General features: G+C 35.9%; 1 protein-coding gene and 1 pseudogene across 1 annotated transcript in view; both read right to left on the bottom strand.

The window, feature by feature from the left end:
• Nucleotides 1–25,066, bottom strand: part of ADGRV1 (adhesion G protein-coupled receptor V1) — a 471,657-nt gene that overhangs the window by 48,240 nt on the left and 398,351 nt on the right. The window contains 1 exon segment of the mRNA XM_039875052.1: nucleotides 7,099–7,220. Coding sequence (XP_039730986.1) covers nucleotides 7,099–7,220 — 122 coding nt within the window.
• On the bottom strand, nucleotides 1,951–2,069 carry LOC120612727 (uncharacterized; annotated as a pseudogene).

Raw genomic sequence — 25,066 nt, 5'->3', positions numbered from 1 at the left:
GTCAGATGTTGTCATTCATTGTTAAATGGAGTTAAGAAGTTTATTTCATGAAAACACAAATATATTTCACCAGCCCAGATGCTACTGAACATTAGACAGAGTGGCATGACCTAATCAAGACAATTTAAATACACTTCCTTTGCCTTAGCTTCTGTATATTTATTGTAAAGTTATGGAAATGATCTGGGATGTTTTGAGGAGCACACAAGATATTCATTAGTCTCTGAATCTCACTCTACAAAACAAGTGTAGTGATTTTTTTTCCACTAAATTTGACATGGTTTTAGGACAAATCAATGATAGAGTCCCAATTTTCCCTGGCTCTACATGTTTATTACAGGGTTTTCTAGAAGATTGCTTTTCCACTCTTCATGAAGAGTTCATGTGCTAGTCTTCAACAGAAACAAAATGACACTTCTTATTACTGTTGGCTGTTGGCAAGCAATTGCCAAGGGAATGCTATGAAACAATTAGTCCTCTGTAACTGATTATTTAACAATATGCATTTCCTAAGAGCTATTTATCCTCAAAAGGAGGTAGCTAAGACTAAATATGTACTGTATCTACACTGACACCTGCACTGAATATCTATGGATGCTAACTGGAAATTCTCACAGAAGATAATTAAAAAAGGGTTGTAAATTTTCTTCTCTATTCCATTTGCAATGAAATCTGTATATTTTTGTGAGCACGGAAACATGGTTCATTTCTTATGACACCTCAAGGACTATTTTCATTTGGGAAAATCTCTGCATAAAAGATTGCTTTAGCTTTAAAGCTGAAATTCTACATATAACAACAAAGATACATGGAAAGCAAAGACTGAAGAGAGGGGAAAAAGAAGAAGAGTGAGAAAGAAAGGAAGGAAGGAAGAGGGAGGGAGAGAGGCGGGGAGGGAGGGAAGAAGAGGAGGAGGAAAAAGAGGAGAAGAAAGAGAGAGAGAGAGAGAGAGAGAGAGAAGAAAGAGGTAGAATAATCAACAAATACTATTTTTTCTGTTTAAGAAAAATGTTTTATGTGTTCAAGGCACTCTAGTGGCCACCAAAGAACAACTAAAAAGTAAAGGAAACTGTTCTCAACTTCAAATCACGTATTTCCAAGGCCTTTAGCCATCTAAGACATGGGGTTAGGAATGAAAATGATTTCAACTGATTGATATTAAATTTTAATATAGGCTATATATTTTTAGCTACAGATTCCATGTTATAACTCCCTTCTCTGGGATAGCAAATGATTCAGAAACCACCAGGGCACATCTCGAGACCAGATGCTTGTACAAAGGAACACATTTAAGTCAGTTATAGAGAGACAGTCAAGCAAGACTCAAGAATGTGATCTTATAAGTCACATACTGAGAAGTGCCACATCCCAATACTACGTAAAGTTCTGCTCTTTCCAGCTTTTGCATTCCAAGAAGAATATATATCAGCTTTTGGAAAGGTTCTTTTATGTATGTGAATCTTTCTCCAAAAATTTATTTTTCAATATCTCCAAGAAGCTCATACCTGATGCCGCTGGTTACCCTTGTATCTTATATGAGATTCTTTCTTTACATGTAAGAAGATTGTTAGTCAGTAAAATTTTGACATAGTAAATGTAAGAAAGCCCTAGAAGAAAACCCAACCTGAAATAAATGTTGTATATAAGTCTGACTCTGACTGGTTTGGGTTTAAAATGGAAAAATACTTTATAACATAATGAAGCTAGGAGTGATATGCAAAATGTTCACTGAGTGGGTTTTAGGCACTGACCAATCAGAATGACTAGCACTGGAATGGGGGTCTGGAGGTTCCCTGTCTGGCCAAGCATTAGTCTTTTAGCTCCTGGAAGTCTGAGGATGCTTCTAGATTATATGGCCAAAAGGCTGGGACACATGCAGGGTTTAAACAGCAGTTATTTCAATATTTTAACAACTGATAGGTTGTTTTCTGTTTGTTTTTTGTTTTTTAATGCCTACAGCATCTAGTCTTCCTAGGTGGTCTCCCATTCAAGTACTAACCAGACCTGACCCTGCTTAGCTTCCTATATCAGATGAGATAGGGCAAGTTCAGGGTGGCATGGCCGTAGACAATTGATGGGGTTTTACTGGCTGAGTATCAGGCCTGGGGATAACTCCCATTAACTGTTACACAAATTTGGAGATATTGTGGACTAAACAGTTTAAGAAAGTTGTGATTTATAAGCATTAGCATAAATCTACCTGGAAATGACAAACAACTCATTTTTTAAAAAGTAGAGGTTATGGATTATTAGTTCAGGGAATTAAGAAAAATATTAAATGTAGTCCCTCATCAATTTTTTTTTGTGGGCCATGTAGAGACATTTAATTGTACAATGGATCCCAAGGACATTCATAATAAACTGATGTTACACTGAAGAAATTTCCAAGTGATCTGACAATAGCTGATCTTGACCTTGTCCAAACTTGTATCAATGAACAAGAAAATTGAAAAAGTATATATAGTAGACATCTGTTATTCTGGACTGCCTAGCACTGTTGATCCCTTTTATTGGTAAAAGAATTCTTTCCTCTGGTGGGAATTCCATTCCACGTGGGTTTTGTGAGACAAATCATCTCCTTCCATCAATGGAGCCTGCTCATGACCCAGGCCTGGCCAGAATACCTGTCACCATGATTGCTTTCTGGATAGGCTGTGATCTAGGGTAAGAATAATTTAAGTTCTTCATAGAGTTTTCCTGTTTGGGAATAAGCTCTCTCTCTGCTGGGGCAGGAAAGTTGGTAGGAGGTGAGGCTTGCACTGGTGGTGGCTGCAATGTTCAAGAAAATTATTAAGTAATAATATTAATAGCAGACATATTTAAAATTATGATTTGTTTACCTCACTTTTGCATTTGTGTCCATCCTGCTTCATAAAGTACTTAATGTACTTTTTCTTAAGTGCTCAAATGTATTAGAAGTTTGGTAGCTCAACTGAGTCTTCAAAAAGTGATCAAGAACTTCCTGATAGTATTTCAAGTGATCAAGATTCCCTTTTAAAAACTGTATCAAATAATAAATGTAAAAATTCAGACTATTATAGAAATAGACCTTTCCTCCATCAGCCATAGAGCACCTGTGACAACAATACTCCAGATAAAAAATAAGGTAGTAATCTCCTCTGAGCAAAATGTTGTAGCCAAGCCTAAGATACATAATATATTTTGTGGTCGGAGGTGTTGCTGAAAGCCAGTAAAAAAAATACAAAGGCCAGTAAAACAAACAAACAAGAAAACTGTTAAGTGTTCATGGTACATCCTTTGAAGAACTTACTACTATATTCCATGGAAATGCCCCAGTTGAAGATATGACGCAGTCTTGTCTTAAATGAACCCAATAAACCCTAGAGAAATCATATTTTCCAAGTGTTTCTAAATAGGCGTTCTTTTAAGGACTGATTCACTGAGCACTGGTACCAAAAATGTGCCAGTGTGCCAGATCCCAGGCAAGAAAGATACAAATAGTCATTGCTTGAAAAGGGCTACCAAGATGGAATTTAGCTTATTAAACAAAAGTTTGAAATACTTTTAGTTTTTACTTATACTTAGCTTGTATTAAGTTCCTTAAAGAAACCATACAATTTCTTTTATATCTCCCAACAAAATATATTTAATGCTCAACAGTCCTCCTTTATTAACTTCCATAAGATCTCAATAGACTTTTTCCTGTGTATGTGGCTTGATAGGTTACATTTTAATTTTAAGGTTTAAATTTATTTAATTACTGCTGACTGGTTCAGTTACAGATTTCAGGTTTCCAACCTCCACCGAATCCCACCAATATCTCTCTAAGCAGTCCACTTCTTAACCATCTTCCATCACTTACATTCACTTTCTGCTTAGAAATTATTCCATACTTTTTACTATTTTTATCTCAAGCTTTCAACTCATTCATCTCAACAGAGTGCTTGCTTGCTGACTTTCAGAGAAAAGAGGGCATTAGATATAAATTCTAACTTTCCATACTTTCAGCTCCAGAATAGTTGTTTCATGTTCACTCATGGTTCCTTTTTTCCCTAACCCTAGAGAAAGAAACATCTCCGCTCTTCCCTCAAGTAAGTTCTCTATAACTTCTGTTCTTCCTGCCCTATCCATGATCTTGTCATGGCAATGAATCTTTCCTCCAGTCATCAGTTTCTCCTTCTTTGTTGGTTCTTTTCACAACAAGCAAAAAAACAAAACAAAACAAACAAACAAACAAACAAATCTCCTTTCAACCAACCAACCAACCAACCAGTCAACCAATCTTCCTTCCTAAGCTATTATTTTCTCTCTCTTTGCATTCTCCATTAAACTTCTTGAATAATAAAAATAACTATTCTTTATGTATGAGGTACTGTATAATTGCTTTACATGCATTATACCATTTAATTAAACAACAATATAATCCTAAATAGTATTTTATTCCCATTTCACAGACAAAGAAAATAAAATTGAGTAAGTATCCATGACTCAGCTGAAGTCAACCAGATATTAGGCTGGTGGAGTTAGGATCACGCTCTATTACACCAGTGGGTCTCAAACTGTGGTCCCTAGACCAGTTGCGTCAGCATCATCTAGGAACTTGTTAGATATGCAGATTTTCAGATCCCACCCAGATTTACTGTATCAGAAACTGGGTGTAGGGCCTAACACTGTTTCAACAAGCCCTTCACGTGATTCCGATGCACACTACAGTTGGGGAACCAATGTACTAGACCACACTGCTTCTCAGTTCTCAGCTTATTTATCTTCTCTGCTTTGCTTGATAGAATTAGGTACTGTTTTTTTTTTTCTTCTATCAGCAACTCCAAACTGCCTTACCCTGGTTCTCTTTCATTAATAGTCTTTACTGGTCTTCTCCCTCCTATGTCTTGTTACTAAAACATTGGTAGCTTTGTCTCCTAAATCTCACCAACTCTCCAATCTCACTGCATATTCCCTAGGACCCTGCTCTTGATATGATCTCCATGTTGACTAAAGATGTCAGTGCGTGCCCAGCCATTCACACGAGGCAGGCATTTTTAAGTGATGTTGCTCTCTCGCAATTTACATGCCTACAGTTAATTAGATAACCAAATTTCATTAATATTTCTCTCAAACCTGTCAGCTACTCTCTATTCCCAGGTGCACTGCCAGAATATTACAGACTGGACTATGACAATAGCTCACCTGCCTGGACCTGTTCCTCTTTTTAACACCCTCCTAAACGTTTCCAGTTATCCTTCTAAAAAGTGAGTACAAACATGTCATTCTCATTCAAAATTTTAAAAATGTAAAAAGTAAAAAAATTATAAAACAAATCAGAACAAGAACAAACAAAACTCTCAACTTCAATGGCTTCCCATTGCTTAGCAGCTAAAGTTTATCATCCCATTGCGACGTGGTAACACGGCACCAAAGTCAACCCACCACCCTCTGTCTCCTCTCCTACCAGTACCTTTTACTGCAAAACCGTTCTTGCTCTCCTTCACCCCTTTGTTTAATCTAGGCAAGATTCATCACTTGCCCTTTTTGTAGCCCGGCTAACACTGTTTTCCCTGCCTGGAATACCCACCTCTAACCATGTACTCATCACTTTATTTAATAAACTTTAGAGATGTCACAAACTCATGGGCAGGCAAAAATGAACGAATTAAGTCTACCGGGTATAATGAGGTCACACATCCCATCTAAAGGGGACCATGTCTACTCAGGACTTGAAAACTGCTGCCAAGCTAGTACTGCTCTTAAAGAAAAGCTAGACATTCAGTGTTTCTCAACATTAAAAGTTTACAGCAAATATTAAAAAATCTAAAACTGGTCTGTGTATCATTGTGTTTCTACCAAATAAAATACATCTGTAGGCTATCAGTGTGGACCTTGGTGTTAGCTGAACTAGGCCCTAGGGCTTCAAAGGTGAGTTGGACAGGGCTTCTGATTTGAGTGGCTTACCTCTGGGGATCAGCTCAAATGCTAGAACATGCAGGAGTAAACAAGCTGTTTGCTCAGTCTCATAACACCTTGTTTACATGGTGCCATAGCTTATGCTTATAGCTAATTGTTTATTCCCTTGAATCACCAGATCCTAGAGGAGCGGGGCTGTTATGTTCATCTTGATACTGGCAGCATTAGCACACTGTGCTAGTAGTAGATGCTTAATTACAACTATATCTACAGAGAGATATCTACATATCAACTTGTAGCGATTTGATTCCAAACTTTAAAATTACTTTGTATTTTTCCCTTCCTAAATTGATATAGTGCTTTGATTAGGCATCCTGCTGTAAAATATGCTCTCACTAAAAAATTTGTCTCCTAAAACACAAACCTAAATATGCTTTGAGTCATATTTTACTTGTATGATATAATCCTAGTATGTTTTCTATGCATGTTCCTTGCAAGTTGGTGAACAAAATAAAAACTGTTGAAAAATATCTTTGATAAATTTAAAAAATTATTTTAGTCTAGAACAGAACTTTTTACTCTGGAAAATAAGGAAAATGAATTCATTTGTTCCATTTGTTAATTTCAGAATGCAACTTTTTTTCCATTTAACAAAAGCACTAAAAAAGTCAGCTTTAATTTTTGCTATAGTTATTTAATTTCTAGTCATGCTATGAAGCATGCTCAGAAAACTAATTTAAGCTAGGCACTGCCAGACTTAGAGGATGTCAATCATTTTTTAGTGAACCAAAACACTCATTTCACCAAGCACTAGATTTAAGAGGGGACTGCCTGAACATTGCTATCTATTTCACTCCTCAACTGAGCTAATTTCTAGACACAGCCATAATGCAAATATGAGCACAGGTCCTCCATGGCTGCCACCTGCAAAGTTTATAAACATCAATCCTGCTTAACAAAAATCATTTTGGCAATTACTTAGAAGTTCTCAAAATAAAGGAGGGTAAATATTTTATGTCTTCTCCATCTGTATAATCAGCAAATTAGAAGCCCAGCCATATTTCAGGTGTTAAAGATTTAATCCCTGTCATTTTATTTTACAACTCTGCGTGATGTTATTATGCATACAAATTCAGCTATGCGTGGACACTTGATTCCTTTACACTGAAATTCCATGCCATGTGTTTATTCATGAACGTACATGTGTACTGTCAGTAACCAAACAGTAAGGCTTACCTGCAGACTGTTAAAAATGACAAAGAGGACCAACATCCAGAAGTGTCTGTAAGCCATGTGTAGGCCTCCCCAAAGCCATGTCGCAGAAATCAGGGCAAAGAGATATAAAACCAATGGAATTTCTAGAAATCATAAAAGAAAAAAAAAGAAAAATTGAGCTTCAGAATACTGCATAGTCACAAATATAAAATATACACACAAAAATTACTTTTGGCTCCTATCTTATGATATTCTCTATGCTTAAGTACCTATTTTGAAAGAATAACCTTGGAAATCCCATTCTTAGGCCAGAGAAGAACAGGCACATTGCTGAGTCCACATTCTGTTTTTGCTGGTAGGCAGGGGGATAGGGAAGAATGAGAACTGTTCCTCTCCTACACTACCACCTGCTGGACTATTCTGGAAGTGCCACAAACAACCACGGAGATGCAATCACTTTTGAAGGCCAGGTAAATCTTAAAAGACTGCTCCACTAGAAAATTCCAGGCAGGCATCAGTGTGCTTCCGAAATTAGTGTAGCCCAACTTGACATTTTAATGTGAAAGTGATATAAAAACTTGTTTGTATGTGATGTAAAAGTGTGCATTCATCTCTCTTTTTCTGACTGAGAAGACTCCAAACTTTATAGCTAGGGTTAAGAGCAGAGATGAAGTGATAGATTCACTACTGTCAACACTAAGTTTATCCTACCCATCATTTTTTCATATAATTTGTTTCAATAGTTTTCAGAACAGATTTCTTCAGGGCCAAGGGACTTCATTACCCTTCATACCTGTTTTTGATATTGGGGTTTTAGAATAATAACCTTAAATATGGGGATTTTAATATTTGAATGACAAATTATATAAGAGTTAGAAAGTAAGTCAGATTTTAGAAACTACAAATAAACACATTTTCAAGCTGTCAACAGACCTGAAAGTCCATATATACCCACCAACATCAATTAACACCTAAACTCTCCATGTACTGGGGCAATTTGAACAATTAAATACAACTGTAGCAATTTAAAATTTTTATTTTCAAACAATCTCAAATTTACAGAAGAGTTGCAAGTACAGTATAACAAAGTTTTTTCCCTGAACCACTTCAAAATTGCTGACTTGATTCATCATCACCCTCTGTAATACTTTAAAGTGTACAAAGACATTAACACTGAGATGTTACTACCATCCTCAGATCCCATTCAATATCTGCCAATTATTCAAGTAGTTTCCTTTGCAGCAGAAGGATCCGGCTGACATGTTTCTTTAGTCTCCTTTAATCCCAAACAGTTCTCCTGTGTGTCCTTGGCTTTGATGACTCTGACACTTTCAAAGATTACCAGTCAGTTTTTCACATGGAGCATCCTTAAATTTGCATTTGTCTAATATTTTCTTGTGATTCAGATTATAAACTTTGGCAGAAATCACAGAAGTGACGCTGGGTTCTTTTTACAGCATTCTATCAGGAGGCACAGGAACTCAATTTGTCCCATTAGTTAGGATGCTCATTTGGGTCATTTGATTAAAGTAGTGGCTGAGCAGATTCTCCATTGTAAAATTAGTCTATTTTCCTTTGTAATTAATAAGTATCTGTGTGGTTTCACTTTTGTGAATGGAAACGGGGCTATATAATAAACCTGGCAAGCTCGGGGGGGAAACATACGGCTGGCTACGGCAGGGAGTCATGTCCGAGGCCTACAATTTCCTTGGCAAAGGTCAATCTTTACCTTAAGGGAGCTCTGTCCATGTTCTTATGCACTGAAGATAACATGCTCCTGAAATGTCAGTTATTTCTTCTCTAGGCCTCTCAAGGGCAAAACCAACAGGCATGAGAGCACAAGACCACCAGAGCATGAGAATGCAGAGCCCCTCCCTATCTTGTCTGTATACCATCTCTATGTGCTGTAAATGTTCGATGTGAACTAATCTGTACCCACCAATGAAGTATGTGTTTTCCTATTGTGTTTTTATCCAATCCTAGAGATTTCCCCACTTTGCTTTATACACCTCCTTAATCTAATACCAATGGATTTCATATACCTTCCTTATGTTTTCTGCTTTGATTCTAAATGCATAAAAGGAGTGCAAAACTGCCATTCTCAGAAGCATTTTTACTTCTGACAAGATACCTTAATATTTAGAAAACTGCCTAAGCTATGCTTAAGTTTGGCAACTGCATTCTTTGCTCCCACTGTGTAAGACAAAATTCTATTTATGGATCTGTGCAGAGTACAAAAGGACTTGCATATTTTGCATGAACAACTAGGCACCAAATTTTCAAAAATTGGCCTGCATGCTCCTCTGTCTAGAGCCAAACAAGTACTGTGTGCTGACAAGGCTTAGCAGAGAAGCCAAGAAAGCACAACGAGGGCTGACTAGAAACACCCATGGCCCATGTTTTTCTGGAACTCTGTAGAGAAGTGTGGCACTTTGGCATCCCAGATCGGAAACTCTGCAAAGAAGAAAGCCAGTAAGAAATAGCTCAGTTACCGAACAACAGACCCCAGGCTGGTTTTCTAGTTCAACAATGATTAAGATGCAATTTCAGATAGAAGAAGCATACCCAGAGGCACAGCTGGATTTTGTGGGCCTGAAGTTTATGAAACTTGGAGAAGCTTCTTTAAAAAATAAAAATCAAAAACACATAATTAGGTATAAGATCTTGAAATGGTCCCATGCAAGTAAGAGGTCCTGAAACTTAAGCTTCATCAGCTTTATGGTTAATCAACCTGAGGTGGCTCCTTTCAGCCTCTTTGGGGCCTAAAGTGACAATAACCAAAAGGAGGAGGGGTGTTGAGAGTGAATAATAATGATGAAAGGGGGAAGGGACATGTTGTTTAACAGCTACTATGAGTTACATTTGGCAACTTGGAAATGAATGCTCCATTTAATATAAATCATTTTAGTTTCCTATTTCTTAAGCTGACATTTCACATATAGTGAACTACTAGTAACTTTTCTGTTGTCCAAATAAGTCAAGCAGACATTTATAATTGACAGTGTTAGAAGCTTATGTTTAAGGGTGAATTAGTTAACAGAAAACAGAATCATTTCAATGTTCTCAATAAAAGAAAGTCCCCAAAACACATTATTTTGCCCAAGGAATAAGGGTTTCTATAAAAAAGACTATGCTATCCAAAATATATAAAGAACTCCTACAATTCAACAACAAAAAACAAACAATTCAATTCAAAAATGGGCAAAGGATCTGAATAGACATTTCTCCAAAGAAGACATACAAATGACCAATAAGCACATCGACATCATTAGTCATTAGGGAAATGCAAGTCAAAACCACAATGAGATTCCACTTTACACCCACTAGGATAACTACTGTCAAAAAACTAGAAAAAATGACAAATGTTAGCAAAGATGTGGAGAAATTAGAACACTTGTGTATTGCCTGTGGGGATGTAAATGATACAGTGGAAAACAGTTTGGTGATACTATAAAGTTAAACATAAAATTAGCATGTAATCTGGCGATTCCACTTCTAGATATATACTCAAAACAACAGGAAGCAGGGATTCAAATGGAGACTTGTACACACTCCAATGTTCATGGCAGCATTAGTCATAGCAGCCAAAAGGTGAAAACAATCTAGTGTCCATCATGGGATGTGGGATAGTTATGGAACAGTGGAATATAAGCCTCAAAAAGGAGTGAAATTCTGACACATGTTAAACATGGATAAATCCTGGAGACACATTAAGTTAAATAAACCAGACGTGAAGGACAAATATTGCATGATTTCACTTATATGAGGTGCCTAGAATAGTCAAACTAATAGAGACAGTAGAACAGAGGTCAGCAGGAGTTGTGAGGAGGAAAGAATAGGGAGTTATTGTTTAATGGGTAGAGTGTATGCTTGGGATGATAAAAAAAGTTCTGAAAATGAATAGAGGTGATGGTTGCACAACATTATGACTGTATTAAATGCCAGTAAATTGCACACTTAAAAATGAATAAAATGGTAAATTGTATGTTATGTATGTTTTACTACAATTAAGAAAAAAAAAAAGACTATGCCAAGAAAGGCAGGCTTGTGTCAAGATGAAGTTGCACTACAGGGAAAAAGAAAATCAAATCCTCAAAATATTTAATTTAGGAAGGAGTCCCTAAAGTGAAATTACTTAAATTAGCAATGAGTCACCAATATGAAAAACAAAGTAGTCTGAAAAGGTTTTAGTGAATTACTTGTGGAAAGGTAAAAAAAAAAACACAGTAAGTGGATGTGTCATTTAGTACTACTATCATTAAGAAAATCTACTTGTGGGAATTAGTAAATTCCACTGAGAATACATAAAATATACTTTTTAGTAGAAAATATGATTTCAAGAACTTAATTGCCATTTTTTAAGAAAGTATGGGGCTACACTGTCTCTTTTCTTTGTAATTGCAGCCTCCGCGGTTATTGCTATGCGCCAGCAACAACAGTAATAGCTTTATTATGGAAATCACACCTCATTTACATGAGGCTGAAATTTATTCTGTGTTTACAATCTTCTAAAGTACTTGTTTTAATTTTACCTCACTGACCTTATGATTCTAACAATTTCGATGTGCTACTAAAACAAACTCATCAACATAAAACAAGGAACACAACTGTGAAATAATGTGAATCAAAGATATTTATGGGTCTATTTCCAATAATAGGTATGCATTATTTTAAATTAGAAAAAGGATCATTGAAAACAGGTTATCAAAAGGCCTTATTTCTAAAATATGGCTCTTTATCCGAAATCAATAGAGACTTGGAGGCAAAGAAGTTTCAGAGATTTGACCTATTTCTTGGTGAGAAAATATTGTGTTCTTGAGCTTTCTTAACAAGGGTTAACACTAATCCCACAATGCAGAGTCACCCACCACTGTTCTCAGCAAAAAAACCTAAAGTCACAGAGGACTACAAGGGGGCACATCAGCATTATCTGTTCCAACCACGGTATCCTAATGCTGATTTAGGATACCGTGGTTGGAACAGATAACAAATACATGGAAGGGATCTGCAAATTGCAAAGAATACTCCATGCCTCATTTGGGTAGCTTTCATCCCTACTCTTTAGTCGCTAGTCTTATATTTGGTTCCCATTTTAAAATTCTTTTTTGCTTCAGTAGTTCAAGCATATCCCCCAAAGAGCTCTTAAAAATCCATTTGGATAAAGGAACCCACTATAAGTCCTGTGGCTCCTGTCTCTAGATAGTTGCAAATGTTTGCTGTAGGGGGCTAGACTTTGTATATCTCAGTTCTCCAGTAATGTGCCAGGTTCTTCACTTGATTTAGCCATTCTTACTAAATTCATAATCTCTAGAGTTACCTTCTTTCAATGAGCACTTTAGGGCCAACGATTTCCAAATATTCATCTCCATCTTTCCTGAGCTCCAGACCTCCAGGCCTGGAGATCCCTAAAGCATCTCAAACTCAGTTTATCCAAAGCTGAATTTAGTATCCTTCCTCTCAAGCTTTCTCTTCTTTCTGAGTACTAGCGCCATCATCCACATAGGTCTACCCCATGGCTGATTTTTTGTCATACACTGCACCAAATGAGGTGGGAATGGGGGTGGGAACCATGTACATAAAGCAGTCAGCACAGCCTAGAACAAAGCAGATGCTCACTAAGGCCTGTCTCCTATCATCTTCATCCTCGCCATTTTGGTCAAGCTAGGGAAACTGCTCATGGCTTTGGATAGTCATCTCTTGCATATCTGAAGTGCCAAAATGCCAAAATATCATATAACAAAGAAACATGTTTGACTTTTTTTATACCTGAATTTCCCAAACTTCTTTGGCTATAGAACCCTTCTGTTTACCTGACGTGATCTGAAGATCTCACTTGGAGGAGGGTTGCTTTCAGTGTACAGACTCTAAGTTCCATCACATTCAAAGTGTCACTGAAAACTCCCTGACAAACCTATTTTAAATGGACTTCTTAGTGTCTTCTATCCCTCTCCTTCTCCTTTTCATATTTTCTCTTCTCCTCTCCTCTCCTCTCCTCTCTTCTCTTCTCTATCCCATCCCATCCCATCCCACTTAAAAATGCTGTCAATGAGACTTACCATTATGTTGAGGGCTATAATTTGTAAACCTCTTCTCTAGAAGTTAGTTTAAATAGGATATTGTAAGCTAACTTAATTGTATCTACACCGTAAAGTATGTACAGTAAACATAACTATAGTAGAGGCCTAAATCTACTTTCTTAAATGGATTTACCCTGACCCTTACTGATATATGAAGGAGGTAAACCTAATTTGGAAGGATCTGTACAGCTGAGCTATTGGATCTGGAGGCAGAGAAGAGTCAGTACTGGCCTAGAGTGTATTTTCTAGGGCACAAGAGGAAGAGCGAGCAAACTCTCAGAGGAGACTCAAAGTCTGCTGAGAACCTAAATAGCAGTACTTTGTCAACAGCTGACTTAAGGCTTTCCTGGATGCTAAAGGACAGTCCAGTGTCATGCCTACTTTGAGTGTGATTTATTGGGATTGAAAAAAACAGTACAAGGCTAGAATTATGGTCTTGCCTTGCAAAAGCTATATATAATTTTCAATTTGCAGGCTATAATTTTGAATCTAAAGAGAATAATCAAGTTAGATGAGACATACCCACATGTATCTTGCATGAACTGTTATTAGAGTAATTCCATTTGAACCATGTACTTCAAAGTTGCCAGATGCTATCGTACTGGGGGGAGGGGGTCACATAGGTCTGTGATTGTTAAGGAAAAGGTTAAAAGGTCTGTTTTCTTTTTGTGAGGAAAAAATTTCCTGGACCTATGGGAAGGAAAATTATCATACGTGTTCACAGCCAACATAGTAATTTTCTACACATTTCATAAATGTTTTATAAAATGACATTAGGACAAAAGTTTTTAGAAGATCAGAGTTCTAAAACAAACATGAAGTCAACCATCTGAAGGCTGGCTTAACCTAGTTTTCTAACTATATTACCAGTTACTCAGCCATTAAAGAGTTGAAAACACTCATCTCCAGGCGTGCTCGGGCACCTAACAGCAGCTCCTAACACACTTAGCTTTTATTATACAATGAAAATGTATAATTCACCTTTCAACCTGCTTACATCTATATTTTGAATCTTACTATATGGCCTCATAATTTTTGGAAATTAGGTTACTATGTATTTGACCATGAATAGCCAGTTATGTTTCACATATAGTTTGACAGGACATCACAGTACTATCATTAAGGTTTAACAGGCTAACAGTGAAGTCTTGAGTCAATTCTAACACAAGTCTCAGAAAAATTAACACTAAAGATAACTCTATGAGTGCGAGAAAATATTTTTATAGTGTGTTAAATATGTTAGTTCCCAGAACTGTTTTCTGGTAGACCCTCAATCCTCGATCTGGATAAACGCCAGCTGACCTGAATGCTTACTTCCTTTCTTGTTTTGGTTCTCTAGCTATCACATTGCAAAACTGTAACACCAATTTAAAATTTTATTATGTTTTTGTTTTCTTTGCCATGTTACTATTCTAAAAAAATCCACTTGAGTTAAATTGTTTGGTTCCTCTATCAATGTGATTAATTGCATTTCTTCTCCCAACAGCTATCAGATTATCAGGGCATTGTCTGGTCTTAAAAAATAATTTTATGTATATATTTTCCAAAAGCTTTGGGTATATTATTTACTCTATATTATTAAATAACTATATTTATAAATAGAGACAATTAATACCAAACCTACCTGTAGAGCTGTTTTTAGGCATGTACAACAATAGCAGACTACAAAGTGGTCTGATAGCTCTGTGATTTAAAGGCTTATCATTATCCATTTAAGCAATGGCACAGTACTCACAGGTGTGGCATGGATATTTATGCATATGGGAGTAAACGAATATCTCATTGCTCATTCTTACTAACAACCTCAGACTAAGCCCTTACAAAGAAAAGAAAGAGAAATCTCTGTGTTAAGAAAGAAAGGCAACCCCCAGACTGAATGCCATGTGGATAATCTAAGGAGAAGGAGCCTGCCCCCAAAAAACAGTAACATCCACATGGACGATATTTGTATATTAGTGAGTAAAGTAATTTGATTAAAGTGATTTATACCCAATGATACACCTTTAAAATTTTATTTCTGTATTTGTCATTTCATATGTAGACCTTAATATTTGTGAGATTTTAATTTCAACTCTTTTTCTTCTCTTTCATGTGGAGTTAAAATTGTTCATGGTTAGACTTTCACAGGTGTCCAATAATAGCGAATGTAAGATAGATATTGCAGCTTATTTTTGCCCCAGGCTCAAAATTCTTTTTCCAACCCTCTTTCCTTCCTTTCTTTCCTTCCTTTCTTCTTTCCTTCTTAGTGAGAATATTGGAATTTTATTTAACTCTAGGTACCATGGATTTGGCACTAATAGGTAAGATTAATAAATGAGCGGCCATATAGATTTTTGGTCACTGTGCTTTCCAAGCTCTGTAAATGAAGCTACTTTTTACTATTCAATTCCATCTTTAGTAGTCTAGATAGACCCAGCTCAATTTTGTTTGTTTCTTTCTATATTTTTAACTATGTGAAGTTGACTCTGTTAAAAGTTTATGGAACACATTTGTTAAAAAAAAGAAAAAAACAAAGAAAATTTCTTTTTCATGGTGGCAAAGCCATAGATTATCATAATCATAACAGTTATCATAACCATAGATTAAATAGTTATTCACAAATACTCTGGCATTGTGTGTGTGTGGTGGGGGGTGGAGTATGATGGAGAAAAGGAAATCACCACACTTCTTGGAAACTGTATAATTAAATAAGTGTAAGAATAGAATATTGTTCATTTCAATTACTTGTTTGCTTACAATCACACCGATTTACACTGTCTTTACAATACTGTACAAATAGAAATTTAAATTGCTCTTCAACGCTTTTAGTCTTTCCCAATTTCTACTTCTTGAAGTTGATACATATTAATTATAAATCACATAATTTGCTTTCCTGAAGGTTATTTATACTAAATTTTATAATTTGCTTCTGTCAAATTCAACAAAAAGAAAAAGGTCTATTTTGAATATGGGCCTTCAGCCACTTGCATCTTTTTTTAAAGCACGCATTGGGGTTGCCTGAGTGGGATTCATTTATCAAAAGGGCAGAATAGTAGAGTGGTTATGAGCATGGACTTGTGCCAGATTACTTGAGGGCCCTTTACTAGCTGTGTGACCTTGGCGAGTTACTTAACTACTCTGAGACACAATTTCCTCATCTGTACAATGAGAATAACATTAGTACCACCCAAATAAGGTTTTGCAGATTGAGAGGATTCAGTGGTTGAAATGCAGAATACTCAGGACAGTTTTATATAAACTTTGGCTACAGCTTGTTATTCAAGAACATATTTCATCAGCAAGCATAAAAATGTATTAGCTAAAATGTGATAGGTAAAAGAACTGCATATGGATTTTCTTTCAAATATACATGTATACATACATATATGCATATATACATAATATATGTAAATATATACATACATACATTATAATAAAACGTAGATCAATATTAGAAGAGAGCTATCAAGTTTTATAAAAATTCAGGGAAAATAACAGTTAGTTCCTATCAGTGGTATCAGGGAGGGCTTTGTGAAAAAGAAGGAATTTCATCTGGGCCTTGAATATCTGAATCTGTAAATTTTGAGTTTAAGGTAGTGGGAACAGCATACAGAGAAGCAAAAAGGCAAATGCATAAATCAGTGTAAATGATTCCTTTTGACTGAAGTTAAAGGTCCATGAAGGTAAATAGTGAGAAGAATATTTGTAGCACTAGGTCATGAAGGGATCTTGAGGGACAGGGTAAGCAAAATCATTTTAAAGGAAATGGAGAGCCATTTAAAATTTCTGAGAATAGGTATGGCCTAACCGAAACAGAGCTTAATCTCACAGAATAGTAAATGAATTGGTGGAGAGAATGCTGGAGGCAGGGATACCAGTTAAGTAACTACTGCAGTGATCAAAGTGAAAGGTAATGAAGGTTTGAGGCAAGGGAATGGCAGAGGACTGGTTCCCACAATGGGAAGAAGGGAACGGACAAAAAAAATACTACAGAGGTAGAACGTATAGTAGTACCTCTAAATCAAAAAACAATAAGAAACTTGAAAACTATACAGATATTGGGACTTCATCACTAGAGATTCTAAATCAGTATCTGTAGAGGGACTCATCAAATCGTAATTTCTGAAGGTGTGATTTTGATGTTCAGTGAGTTTTGACAACTACTGAAGTCTATGACTGTGTAGTAAAAGAAATCACACTGGCTTCCAGGTTAGGAAAATAAGAAAAGGGTTAAGAGGAAGAAGAGAAGAAAGTAGAAGAATAATAACAGAAATTGGAGTGATTGGGACAGGCAGAAGGGCAAAGTCGATGACAATTTTTGTATTTTCAGAGGATAAGGTATTATTTTCAGGAAGAGGATAAAGAAATTGTGGGGAGAAGTTGGGCTCAAGTTGATAGATTTAAAAATTACCACTATGATTTGAAAAAGGCATATAGGCAACCCCTGAAAAACACATATACTCCAGAGTTATGAGTCAAAAGAATAATGAGACATGGCCTGGGATTGAGGAAAAAAATTAAAAGAAGAGAGTATCATGAAAACCAAGTGAGATAGACTATTTAAGGAAGGGTACTGATTGAGTTTAAGTATAAGGACATGAGGGAAGAGGTCAGGAGATTTGGTGTCCAAAGTTATAGGTGATGAATGAAAGAGAATAAACAAGGTACTCTTAAGGCTTAGCAGTATACAAAAGATGATGAGTGTAGGTAGCTCATATGGCCTACTATTCAAGAAATTTGCTGGTGAAGGAGAGAGGCAGTGATAAGGCAGATGCATTATGGCTAAGCTCTTTAAGGCAGTGAAAGTGGCACACGTTTTTAGATGGAGGAGAAAGACACAGAGGAGATAAGAGATATTTAAGACATACAGAAATTATGGAAAATTGAATGAAATAAGTTCCAAGAGAAGGAAAAATTGATGAAGGGCACAACTGAGAGGGTTGGCTCTGCTGAGAATGAGTTATTCACCTCCTTATCTAAAATGGGAGGAAAAGTGGTAAAGAATGGAGGCAACAAAGAGAAATGATCATATAAAAATAAGGAAAGTTGAGTGACGTAACATCATGTTGTTTTCATAATTGTATAGACTGAGAATAAAAGGTATTACACACAAGACTTAAAGGCAGTGGAATCTGTTTCAAAGATTATTTAAGAATCAATTAAGGATAATCCAAAGGATTTCTGAGAACCAGAGACGGCCCAGTTTAAGGTTACTTAGAATAAATAGACTGGCAAAAAGAAAAGTACGTGGCATAGATAGGACTGATGATTGCCAAAATTACTTAAGGGGGGAGCCAAATTGGTGAGGAAATCAAGGGAGCTAGTGAAAACATCCTTGGAACATCCAATCACAGGGTGGAGGGAAGGGAGGTCACAATGAGAATAAAGAACAAGTAGGAGTAAGGAGTAGAGAGAAGATGACAGGATGAGGTTGTGCTCAGAAAGAGATGTGCAGAGGGAAAAGGTGACCCACGGAAGGGAGGATATCACGAAATGGTAATCACAGCAACATGAATAAGAAAAGGGTGGTGTAAGCAAAAAGCACAGATTTAAAAAGAGAAAAAAATATTAATCAGGGACATAGTGACCTTGAAGCACAGGAAAGAACAAAAATATTTTTGACATCTTATTAGTTGGAAGGAGTGGCCTTTTGCAACTGGTTGTAAGGAAAATGACCTTTTATGAGGCAGGCCATTTCAGTTATAAGGCAAATGAATGAGTACTTTTGTGAAAATATCTTCACCTTCGACATGGTGTACTTTCTTCAGAAAGGAAACAACATAAAAATGTCATTTCCTTTCACTCATCTTTGAGTTTTATAGTATGTAAAATATTAAGTATGGCATTATGATCATGGTCAGTATGTCAAGTATACATTTTGAAAGATATTTATGATGTAACTGCTAATTTCCCAGGTTACCTGTCCCCTATTCCTTTTTTCCTAGTCCTAGCAACCCTATTTTCCTTTATTTCTGGATCTTCTCTTTAACATTGTACCAGTTGATTAATTAAAATGTGATCAAAGTAGTCATTTTGTGACTACTTTTTTTTATTTTTAAATAATTGCATAGGCACTGAATCATAAATTGAAAAGTATCTAGAAATACGAATGGCAATAATTAACACATGGAAAAAGTTGCAAATCAAGAATGGAATTTATACCCCAAAACTTGGTATTTGGCTGATTAGAGAGAGCTATGGTGTATTACAGGATCACTATCTTGACAGCAACAACGGTGGCTCATAGACCATATCAAAGGGGAAATATAGTGTATTCAATGTCACAAATATTGCAAGACAGCCTTAAAAAGTTGATTTTTCTACTTTCTAATCATGTTTTATACATGTTCTTTGGAAACTGTCTGAATATAAAGTTTTAGAGAGACACATTAAAATCAGAAATTGCATTTTCATCAGCTGAGAATTAAATGAAAGACTTCAGGTATCCATTAAAAAAAAGAATGTGCTCTTAGTTCAAAGGAATAAACATGAACAACTGTTTTGTGTAGCTTTCAAAGGAGCAGAAAGTAATGCTTTATCAGTAATTTTTCTAGGATAAATAAAGGATTGGAGAAGGAGAAAGTCTTTTAAAAGAGTGGAGTATGCCAGGAAAATTAAAACTTTTTATTAATTTGGAGAAAACTGCCAAGGAAATATATGGGAAAGTCACTTTGCTTATGTACAAAAACTATAAACAATTGGGAAATTTTCATTAATTCTCTGGGTCAAACTGAGGCGTGGCAATGGTATGCATACATCAATAAGAGATGCCAAATGCAATGAAGGTAAAAGTGTGTGTAGTGTACCAAGGCAACAATGCTACTATGATGCTCTCAGTTACTGGCTTTAAATGTACACCATACTGACCATATCTTCAAACACCCTGCTGAAGCTTATTCATGGTGGTTACCAAGATGGAAATTACTTTCAATTCCATTTCCTCTCCTCCCTGATCATAAAGTTGTTGATTAACTCAGCAAGTGAGAGCGAATTCAGTTATGTTATTTAAGTCATCAGAAATCATGTCACTTTTAGGGCATAGCATTAGCTCTGTATGGCTGAAGAAAGAAAGAGGATACTTGGAGATGGGGACTTTGGAAGATGATTAGGTCACAAGGGTAGAGCCCTCATGATGGAATGAGTACCTTTATAAAAAGAGACATGAGAGAACTAACGCTCCCCATCCCCTGCTCTCTCTCTCTACCATGTGAGGGCACAGCAAGAAAATAGCCATCTGCAAGCCAGGAAGAGGGCCCTCATTAGAAACTGAATTGGCTGGCAACCAGATTGTGGGACTTCTCTGCCTCCAGAACTGTGAGGAATAAATTTCAGTTTAAGACACTCACTTTATAGTATTTTGTTGTGGCAGCTCAAGCTGGTTAATACAGTAGGCATGATTATGAATAAAGAAAGAGGGAAACATATATGAGAGACATTTAAGGAGTATAAAGGACAAAGGAGTTTTATATCTGACTGTATTCTGAACCAATTACATATTAAAGAGTTGTGCTAATAGAAATTCCGACACATACTGAGTACTTATATGTTCCAGAGAGTATACTAAAGACTTTATATGAATTAACATTTAATCTTTCAAACAGCTCTATAAAGTATTATTTTATGCCTACACTACATACGAGAATAATGAGGAAAACTAGGGATGTTTCAGTACCATAACGAGAGGGGGCAGTCTTTCTTGAAAATCAGATGAAGGAATAATTTGCCAGTCTAGATTGCTTCAAATTCCTTCTGAGAAAAGGAGTCTAATAACTACTTTTATAGAATTAGAGTTCTCTAGGTTTAATATTTACATGTTATTTTTCTTGATGAAAGTTTTGATACCAAAATGGCATTGGTGCCAGCAATGATGGCAGCTCTGGAGAGCTTGAAAGTCACCTGTGGTTCTAATCCCTACTACAAACTTGGCCACTTTTTTATGCCTCTGATTTCTTCAATTTTCTTATCCTAGTATAGGAATAATAATTCCTGCTTCATAGGATTCTTATAAAAACAGAGACAATACATACAAAATGGTTAGCATAGGGTCAGGCACATGGCGAGTTTTAATTGGCAGTGGTGCTGATGACAATCATGGCTACCAGGGTCCAGTTATATACACAGCTGCCAATATGTGCATTCTAGCCCTTTATTCTTTCTTCCAACCCTACCATATACACGTTCTATGCCCTAGAAAACAAACATAAATTGAATTTAACAGTTTAGTACTGAAACAGACTAAGTAGAGAACTATCCTTGCTTTCATCAGAGACTAGGTGAAAGCTAGTTCATGGGGATAAAGATATTCAGGAAACTTGAGTTATAAAAAGACCCAGCTCTGCCACAAATTATCAGTCCACTTTCTTCTTTGGTTACATGTGTAAATCAGGAGTTTAAACAAATTTAAGCTTTCTCTCAACTCTATGATTTTATTTTTATAGAAAGTACTTTTAATAAATATATTTTTATAATACTTTACATCTGGATGTTCTAAACTTTAGGAAACTAACTCCTGATGTTAGTTTTAATATGTATTATCGGATCCCAAATGTTTTCAAAAACAATAATGAAGAAAACAAACACTGAATGACTGACTACACATCATCTTTCAGGCTCAAAGATTTCTGATTTGAATTTTTGAAGATTGAGACCATAGATATGAATCTAAGCAGAGGATTAGCATCCATCATGTTTATTTAAATATTTTGAATTTCTCCCACCATTGTTGTCGAAATGTGGGAAGACTGAACTGTGTTCACCAAGATTTTCAAACTCAAGTGGAAGAGATTGTTCATTGTCTAATGAGACACTGTTTTCCTTAGATCTCTAGGCATTGATTTTTGTTTTTTTAATTTTTTAAATTTAAATAATTTTTTTTTTCAGCAGTGGAACTGATAGTAGACTGCAAACAGGCAGCTTACTGCCAAGGACTTATAAAACCTGTTATATTGGTCATTCTGGATCCAATTCAAGCATATACGATTACTAGGTAAGATTACTTTTACTTTGCTTTAGTGGAAGCCTCAATTTTGCTTTAGGAAAAAAGTCACGTTGTGTTTTTCCATTTTTACTTATAAACCACATATGTTTCTGCAAGCAATTATATTTAAAATGACAATGACATACTTATAATTTTGATATGAGAATAATAAGAATACTAGAACCAAAGTGTTTCAGCTATTGATTGCTACATAGTAAACAACCACAAAATTTAGTGGCTTAAAATAATTTATTATTCCTCACAATCCTATAATCTGGGCTGGGCAGTTTTTCTGCTCTGTGTGGTATCTACTTAGGCTAGAATCTATAAGAAGACTTCTTCACTCACATGTCTGGGATCAGAGCTGGAGGGCCTGAAACAACTGAAAGATGGCCAACCATGTCACCCCGTGGCCACTCCACATGACTAGCTTGGGTTTCAAACATCGTGGTGGTCTTGGGGTAACTGGACTTCTTACATGGTAGTTGCCTTCCAAAAGAAAAAAAGCTGAAACTTCTACTTCTCTTAAAGGCTATACTCATTACAGAACAGCATCACTTCTATCATATTATATTGGTCTAAGCAAGTCCAAAGCCAGTCCAGATTTAAAGGGGGAGGAAACAGACTCCACCATGTTATATGAGAAGTAGCACACATACAACAGGAGGGAAGTAGCTGATGGTGGTCATCTTTGGAGAATACAACGCAGAGTCTATGTCATTTGCCAGGAGCTCTTCTCTTTCCTCTTTTTTCTTTGGATTTCATTGAGCTTCTTTGAACTCTACTTGAAATTTTTTAAATGTCAGGAGAAACAGTCACTCAACTTTAGGATGTAAGAGATGATACTTTGTAATATTCATTATAACAAGTTCTCAATGACTTTCATAATAGCAGTGGAATCTTGATTTATATTACTTTTATTTCCACTATAAATGTGGATAGAACCTCAGAAGAATGGAACCACTCATTCTCAAATATGTTCCCAAGCAGAGAAGTAGCCATTAAGTAAATTCTAAATACCTCAAATTCATGTTGAACATGGCCAATTGAACCAAGCTTCCTTTACATTTTTATCTATCATACTGAAACATAAGCAAGGGATTTGTAACCACCTACATCCGCTTTTTATTCAAATTAATTTTTCTTCCTTGACCCATAAATTATTCCTCACATAAGAATTGGCTGATGAATCAGAAAGAAGCCAGTAAATTCTAATGAGCCTGTAAGGAGTGACAAGTTTATCATTGCCAGAGATCAAAACCAAACCCTAAAATTACAGGCTTTGTTTAAAATGCTGTTGAGACATTGAAATTTAGCTCAGGAAACCTATCTTTATCTTGACTCATCCTCACTGCACATTCATTCACTGCACTGAAGAGAGGAGGAGGCCAGTGATTCTTATTAGGAACCACTGACCTTCGAAAAGTTGGTTGATAGCAGTCAGGCAGCAAAAAAGGCACAGAAGCCAAGCTGTCATGGCTATCCCAGGCCAAGTTCAGAAAGGGAAGAGACTGACAGTGACCATCATTGGGAAATTACACCACTGAGTGTATTTTATTTATTAGCAGCTCTTTCTCCGTTCATCCGTTTTTTTTTTTTTTCAGATTTCACTGAGTTTATTTAAACTCTGCAATTAAGGGATATCAGGAGCAAAAAGTCATTCAAAATATAGAGTCATAAAGGGATTGATGATTAGCAGTCATAACCAATACACAAGTGTGATTTAAAATTGCTCCAATTGTCAGGTACATCTAATCTGTACGATAGTGATTAGTGTGGAGAACAGTTCTGCAGATATATGAAAGATTCCAGGCCTAACAAAAAATTGATGCAAACTCTTCAGTTATTCAAACAGGTGATGCTAGTGTTAACTAATCACATCTGTTTACCAAATCTAGAACTCTAAGGTAAATACATAATCATATCATTCATTCTAGTTATTAAAAACAAACAAACAAACAGCTTGGTTATAAGGAAACTACAGACTGAACTTTCCTTCTCATAATGCATCATACTCATTGTTAACAGTGATTTATAAACAAAAACTCTTGACAACGACCAACAACACTCAAAATTTAGCATAATTTATAAAACTAGGAAATTGTGCTTTTGTAAGAAAAGGGTTTATTTTCTACTCTTGATTTATTACTTGAGAATATATTTCTCATAATATATCTAAAAATGCTAATCTAATTTAAAAACACAAGGCAAAATACAAGTAGGTTACAAAGCATTTCAGCTGCCTTAGAAAAAAAGGTTGTTTTTGTATGCTTGGAATTGCAGAGAACTAGGCTGGGTCGGCTTGAGACAAACTAGAACTGCCCTCCTTCTCAGTTATTAAATGCACATAGGGTGTAAAAAGAGCAGGTTTCTCATAAGAAAGTGGAGAGACTAGGTACCAGTCTGTGTGGTGCCTTTGAAACAGGTTTTCAGAGAACTTAGTTATGTCTGCTTGCACCATGGAATCTGAACTCTTAAGCAGGCTTTGTGCCACTTTTCATAACAATGTAGAATATCAGAAGCAAAGAAAAGCTGTTCGCTATCCAGATTTTCAAGAATACAGACATGGAAACTTTCGAAATGTACTTTAGATTTTGCTAATATACTAGAGTTTTCAGCATTCTTCCACCCCCTCCCACATTTTTTTAAAATGCAGATATCTATTTTATGTATAGTTATGTTCGATTTTTTTAATTCTAGAAAATTCTCAGCCATCATCTCTTTGAATCTTGCTTTTTCTCCATTCCCTATATATTTTTTCCGACAATCTATTCTCATATCTCTTAGTTTTGTTTTCCTATTTTCCCTTTTTTTAATGTTTCCTTGGTGAATTCCTCAATCCTAGCTTTACATTCTAATTCATTAACTCCCTCTTCTCTGTGTCTCATCTAGAGTTTATCTTAAATATTAAGATATTTAAAATTTTAATTTGTATGTTTTTTATTGACAAGATTTT

The sequence above is a fragment of the Pteropus medius genome, unplaced genomic scaffold (genome assembly GCF_902729225.1).
Source record: "Pteropus medius unplaced genomic scaffold, Ma_sr-lr_union100, whole genome shotgun sequence".
Taxonomy (NCBI): Eukaryota; Metazoa; Chordata; class Mammalia; order Chiroptera; family Pteropodidae; genus Pteropus; species Pteropus medius.
This window is presented reverse-complemented; position numbering and strand designations above follow the sequence as displayed.